Source organism: Typopeltis vanoorti, chromosome 1 (assembly GCF_054136105.1).
Source record: "Typopeltis vanoorti isolate ZY-2024b chromosome 1, IOZ_Tvanoo_1.0, whole genome shotgun sequence".
Classification (NCBI taxonomy): domain Eukaryota; kingdom Metazoa; phylum Arthropoda; class Arachnida; order Uropygi; family Thelyphonidae; genus Typopeltis; species Typopeltis vanoorti.
In genome coordinates, this window is record NC_143549.1 from 28,056,949 (window position 1) to 28,079,493 (window position 22,545).

General features: G+C 37.6%; 1 protein-coding gene across 7 annotated transcripts in view; it reads left to right on the forward strand.

Moving 5' to 3' along the window:
• LOC150109855 (histone deacetylase 4-like) overlaps nucleotides 1-22,545 on the forward strand; it is a 579,471-nt gene that overhangs the window by 551,156 nt on the left and 5,770 nt on the right. For all 7 annotated transcript variants that reach the window (XM_090397008.1, XM_090397036.1, XM_090397014.1 and 4 more), the window contains one exon: nucleotides 11,806-11,947. In XM_090397008.1, coding sequence (XP_090253134.1) covers nucleotides 11,806-11,947 — 142 coding nt within the window. The remainder of the gene's footprint in view (nucleotides 1-11,805; nucleotides 11,948-22,545) is intronic.

The window sequence follows — 22,545 nt, forward strand, 5'->3', positions numbered from 1 at the left end:
CTTGCTATGAACAAATTTATGATGAAAAGAAGAAAAGGGATAAGCAAAGCACATTGGACATTTTCATAAAAAAAAACAAAGGTTACACCAGAAGAGCCACAGCCTGATCATTCACACGGGGAAGGAATGAAGATGTGATCTTGAAGGTAGATTTGGGTGATTATTCTCCTGTTTTATAGTGGCAGTAACACACAGTACAGGTTTATATAAAAAAAAAAAAATTTTAATAAAAAATCAGCTAATGCCTTTTTATTCCCGTATATAGGGAGTAGGCGAGGCCATTTAGTCCCATCTAACTTTTGGAGACTGAGTGGGCAGTTCAATCTCCACTGGTACCCAATCAGAGATAGCTGGCCCAAGGCTATCACTAATTAACAGGCATGCAGTGAAGAGAGAGAGAGATGGCTCAACAAGTGCCGCCATCTCGTGGTCCCTAACCCTAACACTCGTATTTAATGTCTGAAATAATGCGAGTTCTACGGTTGATTTTCTTGAGTTTACAGGACGAAAAATCTGAGTTTCTGAGAGAAAAAACCCGCTTGCCCGTGCCAGAGATCGACTAACTCGGGAACCATTCGAAAAAAGGCTTAGAAAAATTTCTTCTAGTCGCCGACTAGATTCGAAACCAAGAAGTCTTCCTTTGTGTGGATAAGCACCGTGGTGTGCAAACGCCACATCCACTGAGCTACACAGGCAGTACAGTTTTATAATAAGGTTCAAAAATTAAAATGACAGTATACTTATTATGGTTAAGTCCCTAACCCCTGTAACTCTGTTGATTTAATGTATCGACTTACATCCAACTCGACTTACATCCTGCCGGCTGGAACGGAACCCGGACGTAAGTCAGGGGATGACTGTATTTGGAATGAGAGAGATGTTTTGGACATTGGTTAGCTCAACTTGGCCAAAGGTAAATAAACATTAGTTAAACTTGATAGACTGAGAATGATAGTCATAGGGATACAATGCAAGGGATATAATATTTTCAGCGCAAAATATATATATAGTTGATGTTGCTATAAGCCTTACTTGGGTATAAGGGAGGATGTAGATAGCAAGCATTAGTAAATTTGCATTATGATCAGGTCAAGTAATCATTATGGGGACTTTCAACCATGAGAATAGGTTGAAAGGGTGAATGGGTGCAGGAAGGAAATGAAATTTATATTGCTACTAAGATAATTACCTGAGACAGCATATAATGGAGGGAACACGAGGTTCAAAAGTGCTGGATCTAGTCATAGCAGTAGAGAACTTTGCAGTGATCAATCCAGCTATACTACCTCTTCTTCAGGAAAGTGATCATGTGGTCTTCACCTGAGAAACTGGCTAGACATGCAGAGAAAGTTGTATATGTGAAATTATATAACAGGTGATTATGATAAGCTAAGGAGTCGGCTTACAACGGTGCCATGGCATACAAATTTGGAAGGGATAGATGTTGAAAATGCATGCGAAATTGTCAAGAGTGTTTGAAAAAAGTAACATTAGAGTGTATATATGCTCAGTCAGGAGAATAAATCAGGTTGAAATTAGATGAATGAATAGATCATTAAGCAGGAATTGCTAAAAAAGAAAGTGTAGATGGAATATAAAGTAAAAGCTAATCAGCATGTCCATCACCAGTACAAAGCATAGTTTAAAAAAAAATAAAAAAGCCAAAGCTAATTTTGAAAGACTTAGCTGATGAGACTAAAAGAAATCTTAGTTCTCTCTGTATTAGGTAAGTAAAAGGAATGATTATTAAAGAGTGACTTTAAAAAGTGATGGTAGGGAGGTAATAGATGCAAACAAAATAGTTGAGTTACTGAGTTATCATTTTGCAAATGTGTACCATCCAGATGATGATATTGCAGTGCCAGATGTGACTTATTTGATGGGAGAATAGAGGTTGATGAATTGGAAGTGTTTAGGGTGTTGCAAAACTGTAATGCAAGCATGGCCATAGGATTAGATGGTATATCAGCTTGTATGAGTGTGTACAGGAATTGGCATATCCTCTGACCAAGCTGTGTAATAAATTTTTATCTCAGTTTTGGAAAGGTGCCAGTGGAGTGGAAAGAGGACAGAATAGTTCCACTGCATAAATTAAGTTCCAAGACAGAAGTAGGAAATTATAAGTTATCTTGAGGAGGGAGTGGTGGTTAAGATATTGGAAAAGTTGGTAAAAGACAAAATTGAGGATTTTGGTGGTCGGGAATATGATTCTTTATAGGTGGCAACATGGTTTTGTGAAGGCTCTCGGGAATCACGCGTTGTGAACACAAGGCGAACGAAGTAGTGCTCTGGCGATATTTTGTTTGCCTGAGCCGGGCCATAGATCACGGGTATCATGTATTGGCGATCACTGTAGATGCTCAGTCATAGGTTGTATGCAATGCATAGTGTGTATTCTCAAATCGTCTACTGAACTCGCCCCTCCCCCAAGATTAAATCCTGAGCGCTCCACTGCATGTGACTGAGGACATTGTTACTGCTTCAAGTTTTCTGGGTGCTAAAATCAAAAATTTAACAAATGTAAATGAAAATCAGAAAAGTAAAGAGATGGTAATTCAGAACAAATGATTTGTCTAGTGATAAATACAGCATGAGAGGATATGAAATGACTACTTCCAGTAGTTCTCTTATATCTTCTCTCACTCTAGCTTTTTCTAGAAGCTAGAGTGAAGACTGACAAAGTGAATCCAGTAATTCCATGTTATTATACCTAGATAGATATAATAACATGGAATTAAAGACTATGATAGCAAATGATTCAGTGCATAAGAGTTTGTAGAAAGATGATTGAGTTTTTGAACGTATGGAGTAAGTTTCAAGGAATAGGAGATTTATATAAGAGAGTAGGTTTCACTTCAATGCATTTGGTATCAACAGTCCAAATTATTTATTGGTATGAGACCTAATACAGAGTCAGGGAAATTAGATTGGGAGGAAAGGTGCAAATCTGTGTGTAAGAGTGACTAAGTTATGCAACTATGTTAATGATAGAAATATAATCAGTAATGGAAGTGATTATGATAAAAAGATGACTGTGTTCATCCAGTTCACACATTAATTATATGTAGGGATGCCTACATAAGTGAAGCATTAAATATGAACAGGAATCTCAAAGTTGATCAACTGGGTGGCATAGTCGACTCAAATGATGGAATTTTTTAAGAAATCTATTGAACAACTAGTTCTGACTCCCCATAGTCACTGCTGCACATGTCATCCTGCAAATGCATCAAAGAGGGTGCCTGAACACAAGTCTTGATGCAAAATGGAGCACCTCCCCATACATGAAATTCAACAATTATTGCATCAATATTTCAGAGGATAGAGTAATGTTGCTCATTTTCTATGACATGGCTACCATATTCACCAGACCTAATCTTTTGACCTTGGGGTTACCAGAAAACCATGATGAAAAGCAAAGTTCTTCACTTGAAAGATTTGAAAGACAATTGAACATGTGTGAAACTTTTCAGCAGATCAGTTGTCTTCCACTGTAGACTGCTGTATGGTGGTACCGGCTATTGGTCCTGCACAAAGACAAATACATTGAACCTGCTTCATTGATCATCCAGATCTCCGTGGCAGCAGTGTGTAGCATGTTAGCTGTGATATTTTTTTGTATCACATTATTTTCCGAAATGAGTGACAAGTTAATGATTGATAGAAACCTGAAATTCGGGGGACATATTACAAAGATGGTAAAGGTAAAACAGAGGATTGCTGCAATAATGAGAAGGACGCTGACCTGCAGAGATAAGTTATCATTCCGTTGTATAAGACCCTGATCAGACCACACTTAGACTATTGTTCTCAGATTTGGTCTGCAGGATTTGAAGGGGATAAATTAACTGTGGAAAGGGTACAGAGGTGGATAACAAAGATGGTTTCAGGACTGTACAATGTTAGTTATTATGAGGATCGGCTGAGGGAATGTGGACTGCAGAGTTTGGTGGATAGAAGGACAGGTGACATGATTGAGACTTTTAAACTGTTGAGAGGTGTTACAGGGTTGACACTGGGGAGTTCTTTCGCTTGGTTGAACAGTAGGAAGGAGTGATGACAAGGGGGCCATCCCTAGAAGTCACGAAAGGAAACTATGAGCAAGAGGATGGAGAGTGGTTGAATGGTGGAATGCATTGCCTGATAGAGTGGTGAAAGTGAGAACGGTCAATGAGTTTAAGGAGTGATATGATAGACTTTGTGTTTCCTAGGAGGGACCTCCTGTGATGAGTCTTTTGACTCCATGGAGGCCTAAATAATAATATAAATAATAAACATTATTAAATAACTTATTTCTCGTTGATTCTGAATGATTCTGAACCAGGAGATGTTTAGACAGTTGAGCTTGGCAAGTGCAAGAAGAATGATTATGGGAGATTTTAACTATAGCAGTATAAATTGGATGAGAGGAAGATGCACGTAGCAATAAGAGAATGGAATTTCTAAAATTCTTGAGGGACAAATGTCTTAGGCAATATATAATAGAGGGAACAAGAGGTTCAAGAGTTTTGGATTTGGTCATAGCATCAGAAGAGTTGATAATAACTGAGATGATGTCTCTACCACCAATTGGAGAGAGAGAGTGGCCATGTGGTTTTGACTTGGAAGATGAATAGACATGCAGAAGTATCAAAGAGACAGAAACGTATGTGGAATTATAAGGCAGGTGATTATACTAGTTTTAGATATCAACTTGGGGAAGTTTCATGGAAGGAGGAATTGAAAGGCTGGGATATCATTAGTGCTTGGAGAATTGTGAAGGAATATTTGTTAACAGCAATAGTAAGCTGTATTCCACAAGTGAAGAACAGGAAACAATTTGGTGTAAAGTGGATGACAAACAGTATTAACCAGGAACTGCATATGAAAAAGAGGCTATGGAAGAGATATAAGGAGACAGGTCAAGAGCAGATGCATGAAGATTATAAGACACAGGCCAGGAGAGTGATTAGTATGCTAAGGAAGGCGAAACTGGAATATGAGAAAAGACTGGCCCAAAGATCCAAAGAAAATCCTAGGGAATTTTTTAGCTATGTAGCCTTTAGGAGGAGAAATGATTCTGGAAGAATGACATTGTGGGATAGAAATGGGAATAGAGTGACTGATGCAGAGGATATAGTGGAATTGTTCAATGAACACTTTTTTGGAGTATTTCATCCTGGAGGAGTAAATTTTAATACTAGAGGGATAGAGCAGGTTTGAGGTTTAGAGGTGCAGTAGGAGAGTATGTTCCAAATACTGACTACTCTGGATGTCAGTAAAAAAGCTGTAGGACTGGATGGTATTTCACCACGAGTTTTGGGAGAATGTGCTAAAGAACTGACAGCTCCTTTGACCTGGCTATGGGAAAATCTGGTTACGGGAAAATTTCCCAGGGAATGGAAGGAAGGTAAGATAGTGCCATTGCATAAGGATGGAAGCAGACTAATTATAGGCCAGTTTGTGTGTCATCAGTAGTTAAGATTTTGGAGAAATTAGTGAGGAATCGAATACAGCATTGGACAAATGAGGGTAATGTTATCTGTGAGAGTCAACATGGATTTGTTAAGGGGCACTCTTGTTTTAGTAGTATGCTAGCCTTTTATAATAAAGTTACAAGAGCAGTAGATGAACGAAAAGCATATGCTACTATTTTCTTGAATTTAGTGAAGGCATTCAACAGGGTGCCACATAAGTTGATATTTAAGTTGCAGCACATGGGTTTGGATGTCGGGTTGGTCAACTGGATTCCGGATTGGCTTTCCGATAGGTATCAGAGTCTTGTATGGTGGGGCACTTTCAAGGAGGCTGAAGGTTACAAGTGTGGTCCCACAGGGCTTAGTTCTGGGACCTATATTGTTTAACCTTTATATCAATGACATTGTCAGTGGATTGCAGGGAGATATTTAGTTGTTTGCAGATGCAAAGCTGGGAAGGGTTATTAATAATAGTGCTGATGTGTTAGCCCTGCAAGAGGATTTGAATAAGCTAGACAGATGGGCAAATGAATGGGAGGTGTCAGTTTAATGCAGCAAAATGTAAGGTCTTGAGGTTTGGGACACATCGATGGGACACTTCATACTCTATTGGAAGAGTTGTACTGGAGGAAGTAGGGGAGACAAGAGATATGGGCTTGATGATTCATAGAAACCTGAAATTCAGGGAACATATTGCGAAGGTGGTGAAGGTAACCTAGAGGATTGCTGCAATACTGAGAAGGATGCTGACCTGAAGAGATAATAGTTATCATTCCATTGTATAAGATCCTGATCAGACCACACTTAGACTATTGTTCTCAGATTTGGTCCTCAGGATGTGAAGGGGATAAATTAACTGTGAAAAGGGTACAGAGGTGGATAATAAAGATGGTTTCAGGATTGTACAATGTTAGTTATGAGGATCAGATGAGGGAATGTGAACTGCAGAGTTTGGTAGATAGGAGAGGTGATATGATTGAGACTTTTAAACTGTTGAGAGGTGGTTACAGGGTTGACACTGGGGAGTTCTTTTGCAAGAAGGAGCGATGACAAGGGCCATCCCTGGATGTTATGAAAATAAGCTGTGAGCAAGAGTGAGGAGTGGTTTCTTTGCATGGAGGGTGGATGAACCATGGAATGCATTGTCTGATAGAGTGGTCAATGAGTTTAAGGGGTGGTATGATAGACTTTCTGTTTCCCGGGAGGGACCTCCTGCAATGAGTCTTTTGATTCCATATAGACCTGAATAATAATAATAATAATAATTTCACAATCACTCACCATCCAGTTTACGATTTAATTTTCTACCTCTTACAGTGCCATATTTTCCTTCTCAGTTATATTTGAATAAATTTCTTTTGTTAAAATCATCTCTCCGACACACACCTGGTTTAATGGCATTTTGTCTAGCTGTCTAGATCACTTTGAATAGGAGTACTTTAATTTCAAACACATTCAGATGTATTAATTATATGTAAGAATGTCTGCATAAGTGAAGCATTAGATATGAATGGGAATCTGAAAGTTTTTTCACTTGGTTATACGATAAATTAAAGATTCCAAAAAATTATATTCTTGGTTTCATCCTTTATCCAATTGTAAGTAAACAGTTTGTGCGTGAAGTAATTTTGTGACAGGGCTACTTGTATAGGCTAATAACTTCATGTCATTTGCCTTAGTATTCCTATAATGCATAGCATTTTAGGAATAACGTATAGCATCATACTTGTCCATAATATATGTGCTTTGCATTATGGAATACTAAGGCAATTAATGTGAAGTCATTAGTCTCTGTATATAAGTAGCCCAGCTGTGAAGTTACTTCGCATGCAAACTTTGTTTGCTTACACTTGGATAAAGGATGAAACCAAGAATATAATTTCTTGGCATCCTTAGTTAATAGAAATCATCAGTTATTTTTATTAGCTAGCTAATTAAAATAGAGCAAAATGTTATAAGCATGTCCAGTGCATCTGTTCTCTGAGAACCCTTGCAATATGAAATTACATTGCTTACATAGATAAGTTAAAAAAAAAATAAAAAAAAATTATGTTCATTGTACTTTACATCAGTTCTGGTGATGTTCATAACACTGAGCATATAATTTCTTTAGCTACTAAATATATTGCAACAAAAAACTGTAGGTTTCTTTATTTTCAAAAGACTGTCTAGGTTGAAGAGATGAAATTAACAATGTCATTATTGCTGCTTTTATTATCATACAGCATCTCTATGGGATTTAGGGATTCATTGTGGGAGACCCAACTACCCATTACACACACACACACACACACACACAACCTATGAAACGTCCAAATAAGTTTACCATTCCATTTTCATTCACCACGCCATACAAATAAAATCTAATCTGCCCCATACTAACCATAGCTTTCATGGATGACCCCTAGTTCTGTATTTTTCATGTATTAAAAAATTTCCTTTGCATCAATTTTATAAAATCCCTTTAATATCCTAAAAGTTTCTGTCATGTACCTTCTTTTCCACCTATCAACTAAACTTTGTAACCCACACACACCTTCAACCTACAGTGATAAGGGGCATTCCACAGGATTGTCACCAGCTTATTCAATTGGCTCTGAATCTTCTTTCACCTCCTAATCCACAAGAAACTCAGGTGACTAAATCTGTGCATAGTAGTCAATATGCGGCTGAATCATAGCCTTATAAAGAAGAATAGTAACTTATCTTTACTTGTTGGCGTGTTCTTCAATATCCAAGTAATCCTTGAAGCTATTTTACCAACTTTTGCAATATGCCCTCTGAACTTCAACTCTGTCCATTATCCCCAAATCCTAGCTTTTTCAATTTCCTGACCAGTGCCATCAATATTATTATTATTATTATTACCCGAAGACCTCATGGAGTCAAAAACTAATCTGGGAGGTCCTTTTATCACACACACAGCTCTTCGTACCGTGCCTTGAACACATTCAAACTCCCTGAAGACGCCACACTCTCAGGCAAGGCATTCCAATCATTTACAACTTTGCACAAAATTAACCTGCCTCTCACTCCCCTACTCACACCCTCTTTATACAGTTTCCAGAGATGAGCTTTGGTTCTCCCCCGATCTCCCACTATTTTCTGTAGAACTTCTCCAGCACTCATCCTAATAACAACCCCTTACCAACTTATAGGTCTCTATCATATCTCCCCTCTTCCTCCTGTCCACCAGACTCTGCAAATTACATCTTCTCAATCTTTCCTCACTCGACATTCCAGAGGTCAGAAACTACCTTAGTCAATTGCCTTTGGACCCTTTCCAACATCTCTTCATCCTTCTGAAAACCAGGTGACCAAATCTGGGCACAGTAGTCCATGTGTGGCCTAATCAAAGCCTTATACAATGGAACAAGAATCTCCCTACTTCTACACGTCAGTGTCCTCTGCAACATTCCCAGAAGCCTTTGTGTTGTCTTCACAATTTTGGCTATCTGTCCCCTAAATTTCAGATCCTTATCCACTATCACCCCCAGATCTCTTATTTCTTCCACCTCCAACAATATATCCTCACCAAGCATAAATTCTGCATCCCATATTTGTTTTCCAAATTTTAAAACATTACATTTTGCAACATTGAACTCGTATCCCATTTCCGTGCCCAATCACTCAATTTATTCAAGTCTTCTTGTAAGGCCACAACATCTTCACTACTCTTCATGGTTCGTCCCAACTTTGCATTATCTGCAAACAACTGAATATCTCCATCCAAATCTTCACCTATATCGTTAATATACAAATTAAACCGTAATGGACCCAAAACAGATCCCTGAGGCACTCCACTAGTGACTTTCCTTTTCCTGGATATCGCTCCCCCATACACAACTTGTTGATACCTATCAGATAGTCAGTCTCCAATCCAATGCACTAATCTAATATCCAACCCCATCTGCTCTAGTTTGACTATCAATTTATCATAAGGTACTCTATCAAAAGCCTTTGCGAAATCTAAGTATATTACTCTGTATCCTTCTCCTATGTCCAAGGAAGCAGTCACTTTATTATAATAAGTAAGTAGATGATATGCTGTATGCAACCTTTTTCAACTTGAAGTTAATTTTGTCTTCTTATATATCCTAAAAGAAAAAGAACAAATTATTACAATTTGATGAAACATGGAGGTTAAAGGGTTTTAAGATATATTCTTTCTTGTGGTTATATCAGTTGCTTTAATATCATTTTTGTTTCTGGTGTTTATCAGAGAGTGAGAGAGATTTTTCATCTAAGGATAGTGACAAAAGAACTCACTTTCATCAACATCAAAGATTACTTGTTATCATTAACTGAAAAATGAATCCTTAAGTTAATGATATCAGCAATAGCAGAGGAATTAAACTCAACCCTAGTAAGATTAACATTATGGTTCTTAAAGGAAGTATAGACTGAGAAGGTTCTGAGAAACAAGTGTATGTTATCAAAGAATTAATTGAGAAAATGAACAGATTTGAGTAAGATCAATTATTGATATAAAAAATTCTTTAGAAGATTAGGAATTGCTAAAACAACAGTCACTCATCTAAAGTCTGGAAAGACAAATCTTTCACTACAAGAACAAAGCCGGTGATTCTAGCTGCTTTAAGTAGTCACTTATAAATGTGAAGCCTGAAACTTAAAGAATTCTGATAGTGTGTGATGGAAATACGGGAGACTGCTGAGAGTTTATTTTTCACTTGGTTCGACTATAATAAGTTTAGTTTAATCCTTTATCCAAGTGTGAGCAAACAAAGTTTGCGCCTGAAAGTATCTTCAGGACTGGGGTAAGGTAGTGCAACACCAGGAAACTCGTTGCAAAGGTGGAGAAAGATCTCATTACTCCTATCTCAGTATCTCCCATAATGCAAAGCACATCTCCTTGCAGATATGTGTAATGCTATGCATTAAGGCAAGGGCCACTACCCATACCGGTTTCGACCTTTATTGAGGTCTCGTCTTTGTATGCCTTTGTATCTCCACTACTGGCTCCCACTGACGAGACCTCAATAAAGGTCGAAACTGGTATGGGTAGTGGCCCTTGCCTTAATGCATAGCATTACACATATCTGCAAGGAGATGTGCTTTGCATTATGGGAGATAGTGAGATAGGAGTAATGAGAGCTTTCTCCATCTTTGCAATGAGTTGCCTGGTGTTGCACTACCATACACCAGTCCTGAAGATACTTTCAGGCACAAACTTTGTTTGCTCACACTTGGATAAAGGATTAAACTAAACATATTATAGTCTAACCAAGTGAAAAATAAACTCTCAACATCTTTCTCTGAATCCGGAGTAATTTATTAATAAGGTTGCACACCCTTTGGCAACTCCTATAGGTTAGGATGACCTCTCATTGCTTCTGCCTTTGTATCTCCACTACTGGGCCTGGCCTCCACTGACGAGACCTCAATAAAGGTCGAAACCGGTATGGGTAGTGGCCCTTGCCTTAATGCATAGCATTTCACATATCTGCAAGGAGATGTGCTTTGTATTATGGGAGATACTGAGATAGGAGTAATGAGAGCTTTCTCCACCTTTGCAACGATTCGCCTGGTGTTGCACTACCTTACCCCAGTCCTGAAGATACTTTCAGGTGCAAACTTTGTTTGCTCACACTTGGATAAAGGATTAAACTAAACTTATTACAGGAGACTGCTGAAGATCTCATACACTGAAATTTGACATAGAAAAGATCAATACTCCTTTGACTCCTTAAGAGCATGGAGAGAAGAAATCTGAAATGCTTTGGACATATAGACAGAAAGGAGGGGAGAGGGGGTCTTCTCAAAACAAAGGGTAGAGTTCCTGGAAGAAACAAAGTGGTAGATCCTCACTGAGAGAATGGATGTCATGTCTGGAGTGACTGGTCTGCAGAGAGTTGAAACCTCAAGTAAAGCCCACAATAGCACCACCTGTCAAGAAATCATGTAGAACATCACTGAGGTATTGAGCAACCATATGGTATCTGCTAACATCCAATGAACTTGTGGATATGTTCTTTAACACTAAAGACTCTTCCTTAGTAACTTTGTTACTAAGTCTTGAGTGTTGTGGTGGTAGGTTAGGAATTAAGTAGAATTGCTACAGTTTGAATGGACATAAAATCTGTTGAATTTCTAGATAATCTTCTGGGACCTTTTTTTTTTTTTACATTGACTGTCTTTTGATACATTAGCACTGTGGATGGATGGATAAATTAAGGTTAGATAATCCAGAAACCCTGCTTTAGAGATCAAACTTGTTTAAGAATAAGTGTTTAGTTTCATTTTTCACAGAAAAAATAGTTCTCTGATTTTCAGCTACATATGTATTCAGCCCATATTTATATAAGTATTATTATTTTTGTTTTTTCAGCTCCTCATTGGCCTTGCATTAAACGTTGGGCACATACTATTGGATACTCACTTGTAGAAGCTCAGCAGAAAGAGAAGGAGGAAACAGAAACTGTTACAGCTCTTGCATCCCTCTCGATGGCTGCTCCCCATGGCCATTTACAGTAAGTTTGATTCACAAGGAATTTAACAAGTATTATGAATATAGTACGTTGCTAGCAGTTTGGTTATAAGCTACCTGTTATGATCACCACAGGACCTCCATGAAATAGAGAAACACATCATGGAAAGTTCACTCAAAGTCCAACAAAGTTGATCATATCATACCTAAAATTGCTTGCCTTAAGTCATTCACCATTTGCACACTTAGCACTCTCTCTCAAGTAGGGTAATTTCATACAGTCACTGCTCTCCATGGGGGTGGGGAGGAACATGCATCAATTTATTTTCTTTATTTCTATAATACGTTTTCTCCATCTTTTATCATAGCCAGCGTTCAAAAGTTCTGATGTTGTATTTCTATTGTAATAGTTTCATCTCTCTTAAAATCCAGGAAATCGTTAGGTTCTGCTTCTCTAAAATTAGCTTTCACACCTCAAATCGTCTATCATATTACACTCCATATCTCTCCTTTTTTGAAAATGTAAACGTCTTCATTTCTTTTATTGGTCTCATCTTCCCAATAGCAGTCTCATATCAATAGGATTTTTTCCACAAAACAAAAACACGTGTCAGCCAGACAGAAGAACACACAAGTAATAACAAACATAATACACTGACTTTGATAACCCTTTCCTTCATGCTTGCATGGTGATCAGAACACATTATGCAAATTATGGAGACAACTACCATGTTAGAGTAAAACTTTAGTTTAATATAAACCAAAATGAACACTTGACGTTTCGATCTTCACATTAAGGTCATCATCTGGAGTATACACATATATACAAAGAAACAAGCTGCACTACAATATACGTGGCATGTAATGGTTGGTCAGTAACCAAAGTTACTGACCAACCATTACAACTATTGGCCTGACCTCTGGTAAAAAATTAAAAAAAACTTATATCAAAACTAGTCCTATTTTATTATTATTATTTATTTACATAATTGATACAGTCAAAACAAGATTTTATTATTGTTATTATTATTATTATTATTATTATTATTATGGGTATCTCCATGGAGTTAGTAGACTCATTGCGGGAGACCCAAACTAGCAAAACAATATGTCATATCTCTTCTTGAATTCATTTACAGATGAAGAGCTCACAACTAAGTCAGGCAATGAATTCCACTCATTCACCACCCTCCAGGCAAAAAACCTTGTTCTCACACCCCTGTTGACCACACTCTTCTTTAATTTCCAGGGATGACCTCTTGTTCTTCCATCACTATGACACAGCTGAAACATTTCCCCTGCATCAATCCTATAAAAACTCTTCAGTAATTTAAATGTTTCTATCATATCCCCTCTTCTCCACCTATCAACCAACCTCTGCAACCCACAAGCTCTCAATCTGTCAATGTAGGGAGCATTTTTTACATCACTCACCAACTTGGTCATTCTTCTCTGAACCCTCTCCACAGCCTCCTCATCTCCAAGGAATCCAGGTGACCAGACCTGAGCACAGTAATCCAAATGTGAAAGTATCAACACTTTGTAAAAGGGAATAATAATCTCTTTATCTCTGGATGTTAGTGGTTCCTCAACATCCAAGTAATCCTATGTGCAATCTTGGACACCTTAGCAATGTGTCCCCTGAACTTCATCTCCCTATCTACCAACACCCCTAAGTCCCTAGCCTCATCAATCTCTTGGAGTACTGTTCCATCAATGTAGTGCACAGCTGGTAATCTTTTAATCCCAAAATAAATGACTTTCCACTTTTCCACATTGAACTGACATCCATTACCTTTTGCCCATTCTACCAGCTTATTTAAATCATCCTATATCAGCTTATTTAAAAAACAAAAATAATCATAGAATCACCATATATCTTACCACTCCTAACTTCATTCAAGTCCACACAAGCATCACTCATGGACTCAATTTCTACGCTATTCATCATGACTCTCCCAGTTTCATTACTCAACGCTCTATTACTTACCCCCCACTCTCACGACATCTCGTTTCTTCTAGGCCTCTTGTGGTTTTATTTTGTTGACTCCCAATCACTCCCATACTATTTATTACTGCATCATTCACCAAAGACTCACCCATACGTAATCCTGTTCTAGTTACTTCAGCTAAAGTAATCTCTATAGTCCTAACAATATTCTTAACAATGTTTTCTGTTTAACACTTTAAACTCAGTTTTAACCTCCAGTATCTCCTTACTGAGCACTTCCAATTCCTCATGCAGAAGATGGTCATTTTTCATTTTCATGAACACATGCCGAAGTTCTTCCACTAGTCCCAATGTAGCTTCCATTCCTAAACGCTCCAGCTTATCCCGACACTGCTCACATACATCAACATTTTCATTCTTCTCATTTAGCCAGACCGACCACAGATCCATCACATTCTTCAGCGCATACATGTAGCAGTTTCCGCAACGCATCCATTGCGAAAAATCTAACGCTGAGCCAGCCTTTCGTGTAGAAGTCCTGCGCACCGCTGACATACATTTCTTGTTGGACGCCATCTTTACAGGTTGAAGTAGTGAAACAGATGGCAGCGAAAACACAATATATACAACACAGTTCCGAACAATAACACCACTGAAGGACGCTTGTATCTAACTGATGCACAACTGCAGCACGATTTGAGACAAAAAGCCACACTATATTTAAATTTAAAAATACGTTTTCTAGCCTAACTAAACACGACTGCCACATTCCAACAATATTATTTTTAAACAATCTACAAATATTATTTAAATAACATGTTGGAGGCTTAATGGATTGTATACAGCACTCAGAAAGGATTAACACATTACACTCAGTTTTAACTTCCAGTATCTCCTTACTGAGCACTTCCAATTCCTCATGCAGAAGATGGTCATTTTTCCATTAAGCCTCCAACATGATGTTCTCACAGCACTTAAGCCTCTACACACACGGAATTTGACTGCTGATACAGAACAATTTAGATTCCCCAAGAATCTAAGAATAGTCTGTCAGGTAGCATCATAAAATATGGACTGTTCCAAGTAATGCTATTTTTTGTAGGTAATATGGAGTCACTTCAATCATTTTTAATTGCTGTAAATAGTTAGACAGCGTCTTTGAAATTGACGAAGTGCACCGATAACTATAGGGATAACTTTAGTGTGTTTAAGTCACAACCTGCCAATTTCGATTGCCAGATCTCGATATTTAGTAATTTTTTCCAGCTCTTTGTTGTTAATGTTGTTATCACTGGGTACTGCGATATCAATAATCCAAACCCATGTTCAATAATTGTGATGTCAGGTCTATTGAATTTGTAGAGAATTTTTGCTGTTTCATTTTCCAGTACTGTCTCTATTTTATGCTGCCACCAGTTATCAGATGTAGGAAAGCCATATTTTTTGCATACATGCCAATGAATTATTTTGGCAACTTGATCATGGCAATATTTATAGTCAGTTTGAGCTATCTTGCTGCAGGCACTGATTAGATGTTCTACAGTCTCATCTTTCTGATCACATAATCTGCATTTGCTGTTATTATTGATGTTCAAAATTTTTCTTTCATTGCATTAGTTTGTTATGCTTGTTCTTGAGCTGAAAGAATAAATCCTCGTGTTTCTTTTTTTAATATATCCATATTGTAGCCATTGCCACATCTTGTTCACGTCAATTTTGTTCTCAGTATCTCTAAGAAATTGACCATGCAAAGGTTTATTTTTCCAGCGCACATATCGGTTATTGTGCTGTTCCTTTTTGTAGTCACATTTGTTTCCTGTTGCTTTCGGAAGACCCTCTTGTGTAACTACTTGAAGCATTTGTTCAGCGCTATTGTTGATGTAACTTTTTGAGCTAATTTCTTCTTCTTCCACAGTCGTTCTCACTTGCAGCAGACCCCATGCACCTATTCTCCTTGGTAGGTACAACCATTCAACATCACTTCGTGGATGTAATGCATGATGCATTGTCATTAGTTTCTAGTTTTCGGTCCAATTTGCCCAGTCTTCTTTTGTGCAATGTATTATGTCATTATGTCAGCTCTGTATTGGATCACAGGTTTAGCCCAAGAATTCATTGCTCTAATTGTGTTTAATCCATTTAGTTTTGTTTTCAGAATATTGCTAACGCTTTTGGTGTATTCTGCTTCTGGCTGTTGTTTAACTTTCGAGTGGAGAATGTCACTGGCTTCTAATATTCCTAGGTATTTATAAGTGTTCATCAGCTGAAATTGCTTTTATATATTTTTTTTGATCAAAATTAAAGTTTCTAGTGTCATTAATTTTTCCTTGTTTAATAGATAAAATTAAGCATTTATCTAAACCAAATTCCATTTTTGATATCCTGACTGAAAATACAAACTGTTTTCAATAGAGTATTAGCTGGACCGATTTTATATATAACTTCAAGTCATCCATATACAATAGATGGGAAATTTTAATATTACATTTAGGAATTTCATATCCAAGTTTTGTTTTGTTTTGTCAGAGTCATAGATAAAAGTATCAAAGAAATGCTGAAGAGCAATGATAACAAGGAATCACCTTGGAAAATTCCACATTTGATGCTGATATCTCTGAAGCATTCGTTATTCACTATTAAAATTGTTTTACATGATTTCATAGCAGCATCCAGAAAGGAACACGTGTTTTTGCTAATTTCAAATATTTGTAATGATTTTAGGATCCAGGAGTGTGCGAGGGAATGTAATACTTTCTTATAGTCTATCCATGCCATGTTTAAGTTAGTTTTTCATCTTTTTCAATTTCTGAGAATCATTTTATTAATAATGATCTAGTCTTTTGTTCCTCTGGATTTTTGAAAATGGCCTTTTTGTTCAGTTGGATAAATCAGATTATCTGATAAGTAGTGGTATATGGAATTTGCTATGATTCCAGTGAACATCTTAAGCATAGTAGGCATTTTATTGGGCAATAGTTACTTGGGTCTGCACACTTTTCCTTATCTTTCATGAAAAGAAAAGTGTACCCAGATATCATCCAGTCTTCCACTGAGACTGACTGCAACAAATAATTAAATTGTTCTGTCATTTGATCATGTAGACTGGTTAGATGCTTTTACCAAAATCCATGTAGTTAGTCTTTGCCCAGTGCACTCCAGTTTTTTAATTTTCTAGCTTGTGTGCTGACCATTTCTTTAGTGATAATGACATTTTGTATGTGTTTTTATTTCATTTCTGATTCTATTTTCTTAATCCATGAGGCATCTTTATTGTGTTCAATAGGATTATCCCAGATTGTCTTTGAAAATTTGAGTGTTTCTTCTTTTTCTGGTGAATCATTGTTTGCATTTGTATTTTTCTGGAGAGACCGAAAGAACTGACGTTGGTTCTGTTGAAATTGCATATTTTGCACATTGACTTATTCTTGCTTCATGTCTTTTAACTTTCTGTGCAGTCACTATAATTCTTTGTTTTCAGTTTCAGTAACTTCAGCAATTGTTTTGTTGGCCAAATTATGTGTTAATCAGTTTGTTTTTGACGTTATTATTTTTCAGCCGTCCTTCTTTAAAATTATTTAAGTTGCTCAAATCAGCTCGAAGTTTGATTTTTCTTTCCAGCTGGATTTTTCATGGTGCAGATTGTTTCATCCTTGACTTTTGCTCTTGCGGTTTGCATCCAAGATTCACTGTGATGATTATAGGCCGGTGCTGTATAGGAGCTGATTTGTTTCCTTTATGCTGTTGGTTATGATGGTTTTAATCACAGCATTTGTGTCTAAGAGGATCTGTTTTAGCTTAGATTTATGTAAAGCTTTTAATGGTGGTGGTCTTATATCTTATATGGTCATTTATGGAGTTCATATGTTCTAATATCACTGACTTTATTTTACACTGCACTTCTGTCAAAACATTCTGAGGTATGTCATCAACTTGATGCTTACTGAATTTAATTCCAAAGTTTGATATAGCTACCTCCTGATGATTTGCCATTAGTGGAGTTGTTGGTTTATTACGTAACTCTTGCAGCTCAAGTTAAGTAAATATTTTGTTATGGGAAATAATTCTTTTGGTCCATAAGTCTTTGTTCTGTTATTGCCGATTCTAGGAATTTTTATTTCCAACTTAAATGCATATACTTTCTAAAACTTTGTTTTTCTGGTGTTGATCTGTAAAAACATTTCATAATTTCTTTGTTTTCTTCTACAGTCCATTTTTTACTTTTGGTTTCTTCCAGTTGCTTTTCAGCTTCCTATCCTGATTGCCCAGCAAGGAGAGCTGGGTTCTGTAACCCACTTGTTGCCTGATGCTCAGGATTCCCAAGATCTAACACAGTCCTTGATGACCTCGTTCATGTTGGAGGTTTAATGGAATATTATCAGCACTGAGAAAGGATTAAAATTAATTTTAATACTTCCAATATTTCGTCTCCATCACAGACATCTTCAGGGATTACAAAAAAACTTTTTGTAACAACACACACACAAATACAATACAATAGTGAGTGAAACTAAAGTCCTATCTAGGTGGTGTACCCTCTATGGGCATTTGCAGGTGGCCTAGGATGTAAAGAGAGATCTCTGATAATTAATATTTCCCAAATTTTGGGAAGTTTAATGCAACTGTATTTGTTTAAATTAGATTGATTCCTGAGTGCAGATGCAGATTCGAAGAACAGTCTTTCTTTTTTGAATTTACTATGGTGGAGCATGGTGGTTTTTTTACAGGAGATCCTGTGGATTGTATCCAAAACATGATCTACAAGGCCAGATTGACCATAATCGTGATTGCAGATGTATGACTTTTGTTCTAACTGGATGATAGCTGATCTGCCTGTCTGTCTGAAATAAGCCAGTTTACAGGCACAAGGTACTCTATATACTCCAGGCACTGAGAGAGGAGGGAGCTGATCTTTGGTGGAATGGATAAGGGTAGCACGTTTACAATGGGGCTTAAAAGCTGTATGGAGGTTGTACTTCTTTAATGATCTGGCTATTTTTTCTGATGTACCACAGATGTACGGTATGGAGGTGGCATTTCTGAAGTCCTTCTGAACAGATGGTCAGGGAATGGGGAAGGAGTTGATTATTTTTTTAATTCTGTAGTCACTGTAGCATTGGATTGGAAAGGATTAGAATTTTCACATTGGAAAGGAAGGTGCTGTGTATGTGTTTGAGTTCGGTTGAAAGGGTAGTTTCACTGGAACAAAGATTGTGGGCTCTATTGGTTAAAGTTTTAATAATGCCATATTGCTGAGAGGGGGGGGGGGGTCAAATAAAGCCCTCCAGATATACAAACGTGCTAGTCTGGCACTATTACTAGAGCAGATTACGGCAACTCACACCAGCCTCGCTATGACAAATGCTACCATTGACTTGTTACAATCAGAGCTGTCCGCTAGACTCAGTACTGAAGTTTGATCCATTCTCTTTGGCATCTCAGAAGCTTCCTCTCAGAAAGAATTCCAAAAAATAAAAAATAAGCACATCAAAAAGTTTAATAACCTTTGTAAATCTAAACTGCTACCTCAAGTTCAACCGTTCCATACAGTAGTCAACCTATCATCTAAAAGACTCGGCGAAGATGCCGTTAGTTCCCTAATCCTCAGACACAATTTTGCTGTCGCACCTAAATAAGTTCCAGTATTGGATATTATGTACAACATCGAATGTGGAATCTGTCACTTAGCTCCAGAAACGGCCAATAACATCAGACTTGACGTAGCTAACATCCTCTCCCGGTCGTCACCTCCAAAAGTTTAATTTATCTTCCAGACAGTTCTCTGCACTTAGAAAATTATGGAAAGAAAAATGTATTGTCATTACCAGAGCTGATAAGAGTAATGCCACAGCTATTCTTAATGCCTCAGAATATAATCGGAAAATGGATATTATTCTCTGTGATCATGCTGCTTACATGCCACTTGAACATGATCCCACAAAAACTAGAGTTAAAAAACCTACTTACAAAAATGTCCTCCTGGCCTCCTGACATTTGAAAAAAATCAATAAGGGTAATGCCACAGCTATTCTTAATGCCTCAGAATATAATCGGAAAATGGATATTATTCTCTGTGATCATGCTGCTTGAATGCCACTTGAACATGATCCCACAAAAACTAGAGTTAAAAAACCTACTTACAAAAATGTCCTCCTGGCCTTCTGACATTTGAAAAAAATCAAACCATTCTGTTCTCGTCCTCCCCATATATACGGGTTACATAAAATCCACAAACCTAATTCTCCCCTGAGACCTATAGTAGATGCCACCAATGCACCTTGCTACAAATTGTCAAAGCAGCTAGCTAACTCTTTGACCCCCCCCCCCACTAGTCTTACCGCATCTTATATAAAAAAACTCTACCCACTTTAAAAATTTAATTGAAAATCTTAATTTAAATAATACAGACATATTGGTCAGCTTTGACATCATCTCATTGTTTACCAATATTACCCTAATTGACACCTTAACACTCTTAAAAAAAACGTTTTTTTGGAAGAACAAAATCTACAAACAGATAGAGGGAACTGCCATGGGCTCATGCCATACCTTACATCTGTGGTACATCAGAATAAATAGCCAGATCATTAAAAAAGTAAACCTCAATACAGCTTTTAAGCCCACCGTAAACTTGCTACCCATATCCAGTCCATCAATGACCAGCTCCCTCCTCTCTCAGTGCCTGGAGTGTGTGTGTGTGTGTGTGTATATATATATATATATATATATATATATATATATATAGTTTTTTTATATAAGATGCGGTAAGACTAGTGGGGGGGGGGGTCAAAGAGTTATATATATATATATATATATATATATATATATATATAACTCTTTGACCCCCCCCCCCCACTAGTCTTACCGCATCTTATATAAAAAAACTCTACCCACTTTAAAAATTTAATTGAAAATCTTAATTTAAATAATACAGACATATTGGTCAGCTTTGACATCATCTCATTGTTTACCAATATTATATATATATATATATATATATAGAGAGAGAGAGAGAGAGAGAGAGAGAGAGTACCTTGTACCTGTAAACTGGCTTACTTTGGACAGACAGTCTGATCAGCAACCATCCTGTTAGAAGAACACAATTCATACATCTGCAATCACAATTATGGCCAATCTGGCCTTGCAGACCATGTTTTGGATACAACCCACAGGATCTCCTAGAAAAAACCACCATGCTCCACCATAGTAAATTCAACAAAGAAAGGCTATTCTTTGAATCTGCATCTGCACTCGGGAATCAACTGAATTTAAACAAATACAGATGGTATTTCACCATGTGTTTTGAGAGATTGTGCTAAGGAACTGACAGTGTCTCTGATCTGTCTTTTCAATGAAAGTCTGGTTGCAGGAAAGGTGCCCATGGAATGAAAGGAAGGTAAGATAGTGCCACTGCATAAGGGCAGTAGCAGACTAGAAGTGTCTAATTATAGGCCAGTTTTGTGTCATCAGTAGTTAGTAAGATCATGGAGAAAGTAGTCAGGGACCGTATACAGCATTGGGCAGATGAGGGTAATGTTATCTGTGAGAGTCAACATGGATTTGTGAAGGGGCGCTCTTGTTTTAGCAATATGCTAGCCTTTTATAATAAAGTTACAAGAGCAGTAGATAACGAAAAGCATATGCTACTATTTTCTTGAATTTAGTGAAGGCATTCAACAGGGTGCCACATAAGTTGATATTTAAGTTGCAGCACATGGGTTTGGATGTCGGGTTGGTCAACTGGATTCAGGATTGGCTGTCCAATAGGTATCAGAGAGAGTCTTGTATGGTGGAGCAATATCAAAGAGGGAGAAGGTTACAAGTAGTGTTTCACAGGGCTCAGTGCTGGGACCTATATTGTTTAACTTTTATATCAATGACATTGTCCGTGGATTGCAAGGGGATAATCAGTTGTTTGCAGATGGTGTGAAGCTGGGAAGGGTTATTAGTAATAGTGCAGATATGGTAGCCCTGCAAGAGGATTTGAATAAGCTAGACAGATGGGCAAATGAATGCGGTGTCAGTTTAATGCAGCTAAATGTAAGGTCTTGAGGTTTGGGACACATCAATGGGATGCTGCATACTCTATGGGAGGAGTTAAACTGGAGAAAGTAGGGGAGACAAGAGATCTGGGGTTGATGATTGATGGAGAACTGAAATTTATGGGACATACTGCAAAGGTAGTGAAGGTAACACAGAGGATTGCTGCAATAATGAGAAGGACACTGACCTGCAGAGATAACATGGTTATCATTCCATTGTATAAGACTGATCAGACCACACTTAGACTATTGTTCTCAGATCTGGTCAACAGGATTTGAAGGCGATAAATTAATTGTGGAAATGGTACAAAGGCGGATAACAAAGATGGTGTTAGGACTGTGCAATGTTAGTTATGAGGATCAGCTGAGAGAGTGTGGACTGCAGAGTTTGGTGGATAGAAGAAGGAGAGGCAATACGATAGAGACTGTTAAACTGTTGAGAGGTGGTTACAGGTTGACACTGTGGAGGTCCTTCACTTGGTTGAACAGCGGGAAGGAGTCATGACAAGGGGCCATCCCTGGAAGTTACGAAAGGAAACTGTGAGCAAGATGGTGAGGAGTGGTTTCTTTGCATGGAGGGTAGTTAAACATGGAATGCATTGCCTGATGGAGTGGTGAGATCGAGAACGGTCAATGCATTTAAGGAGTGGT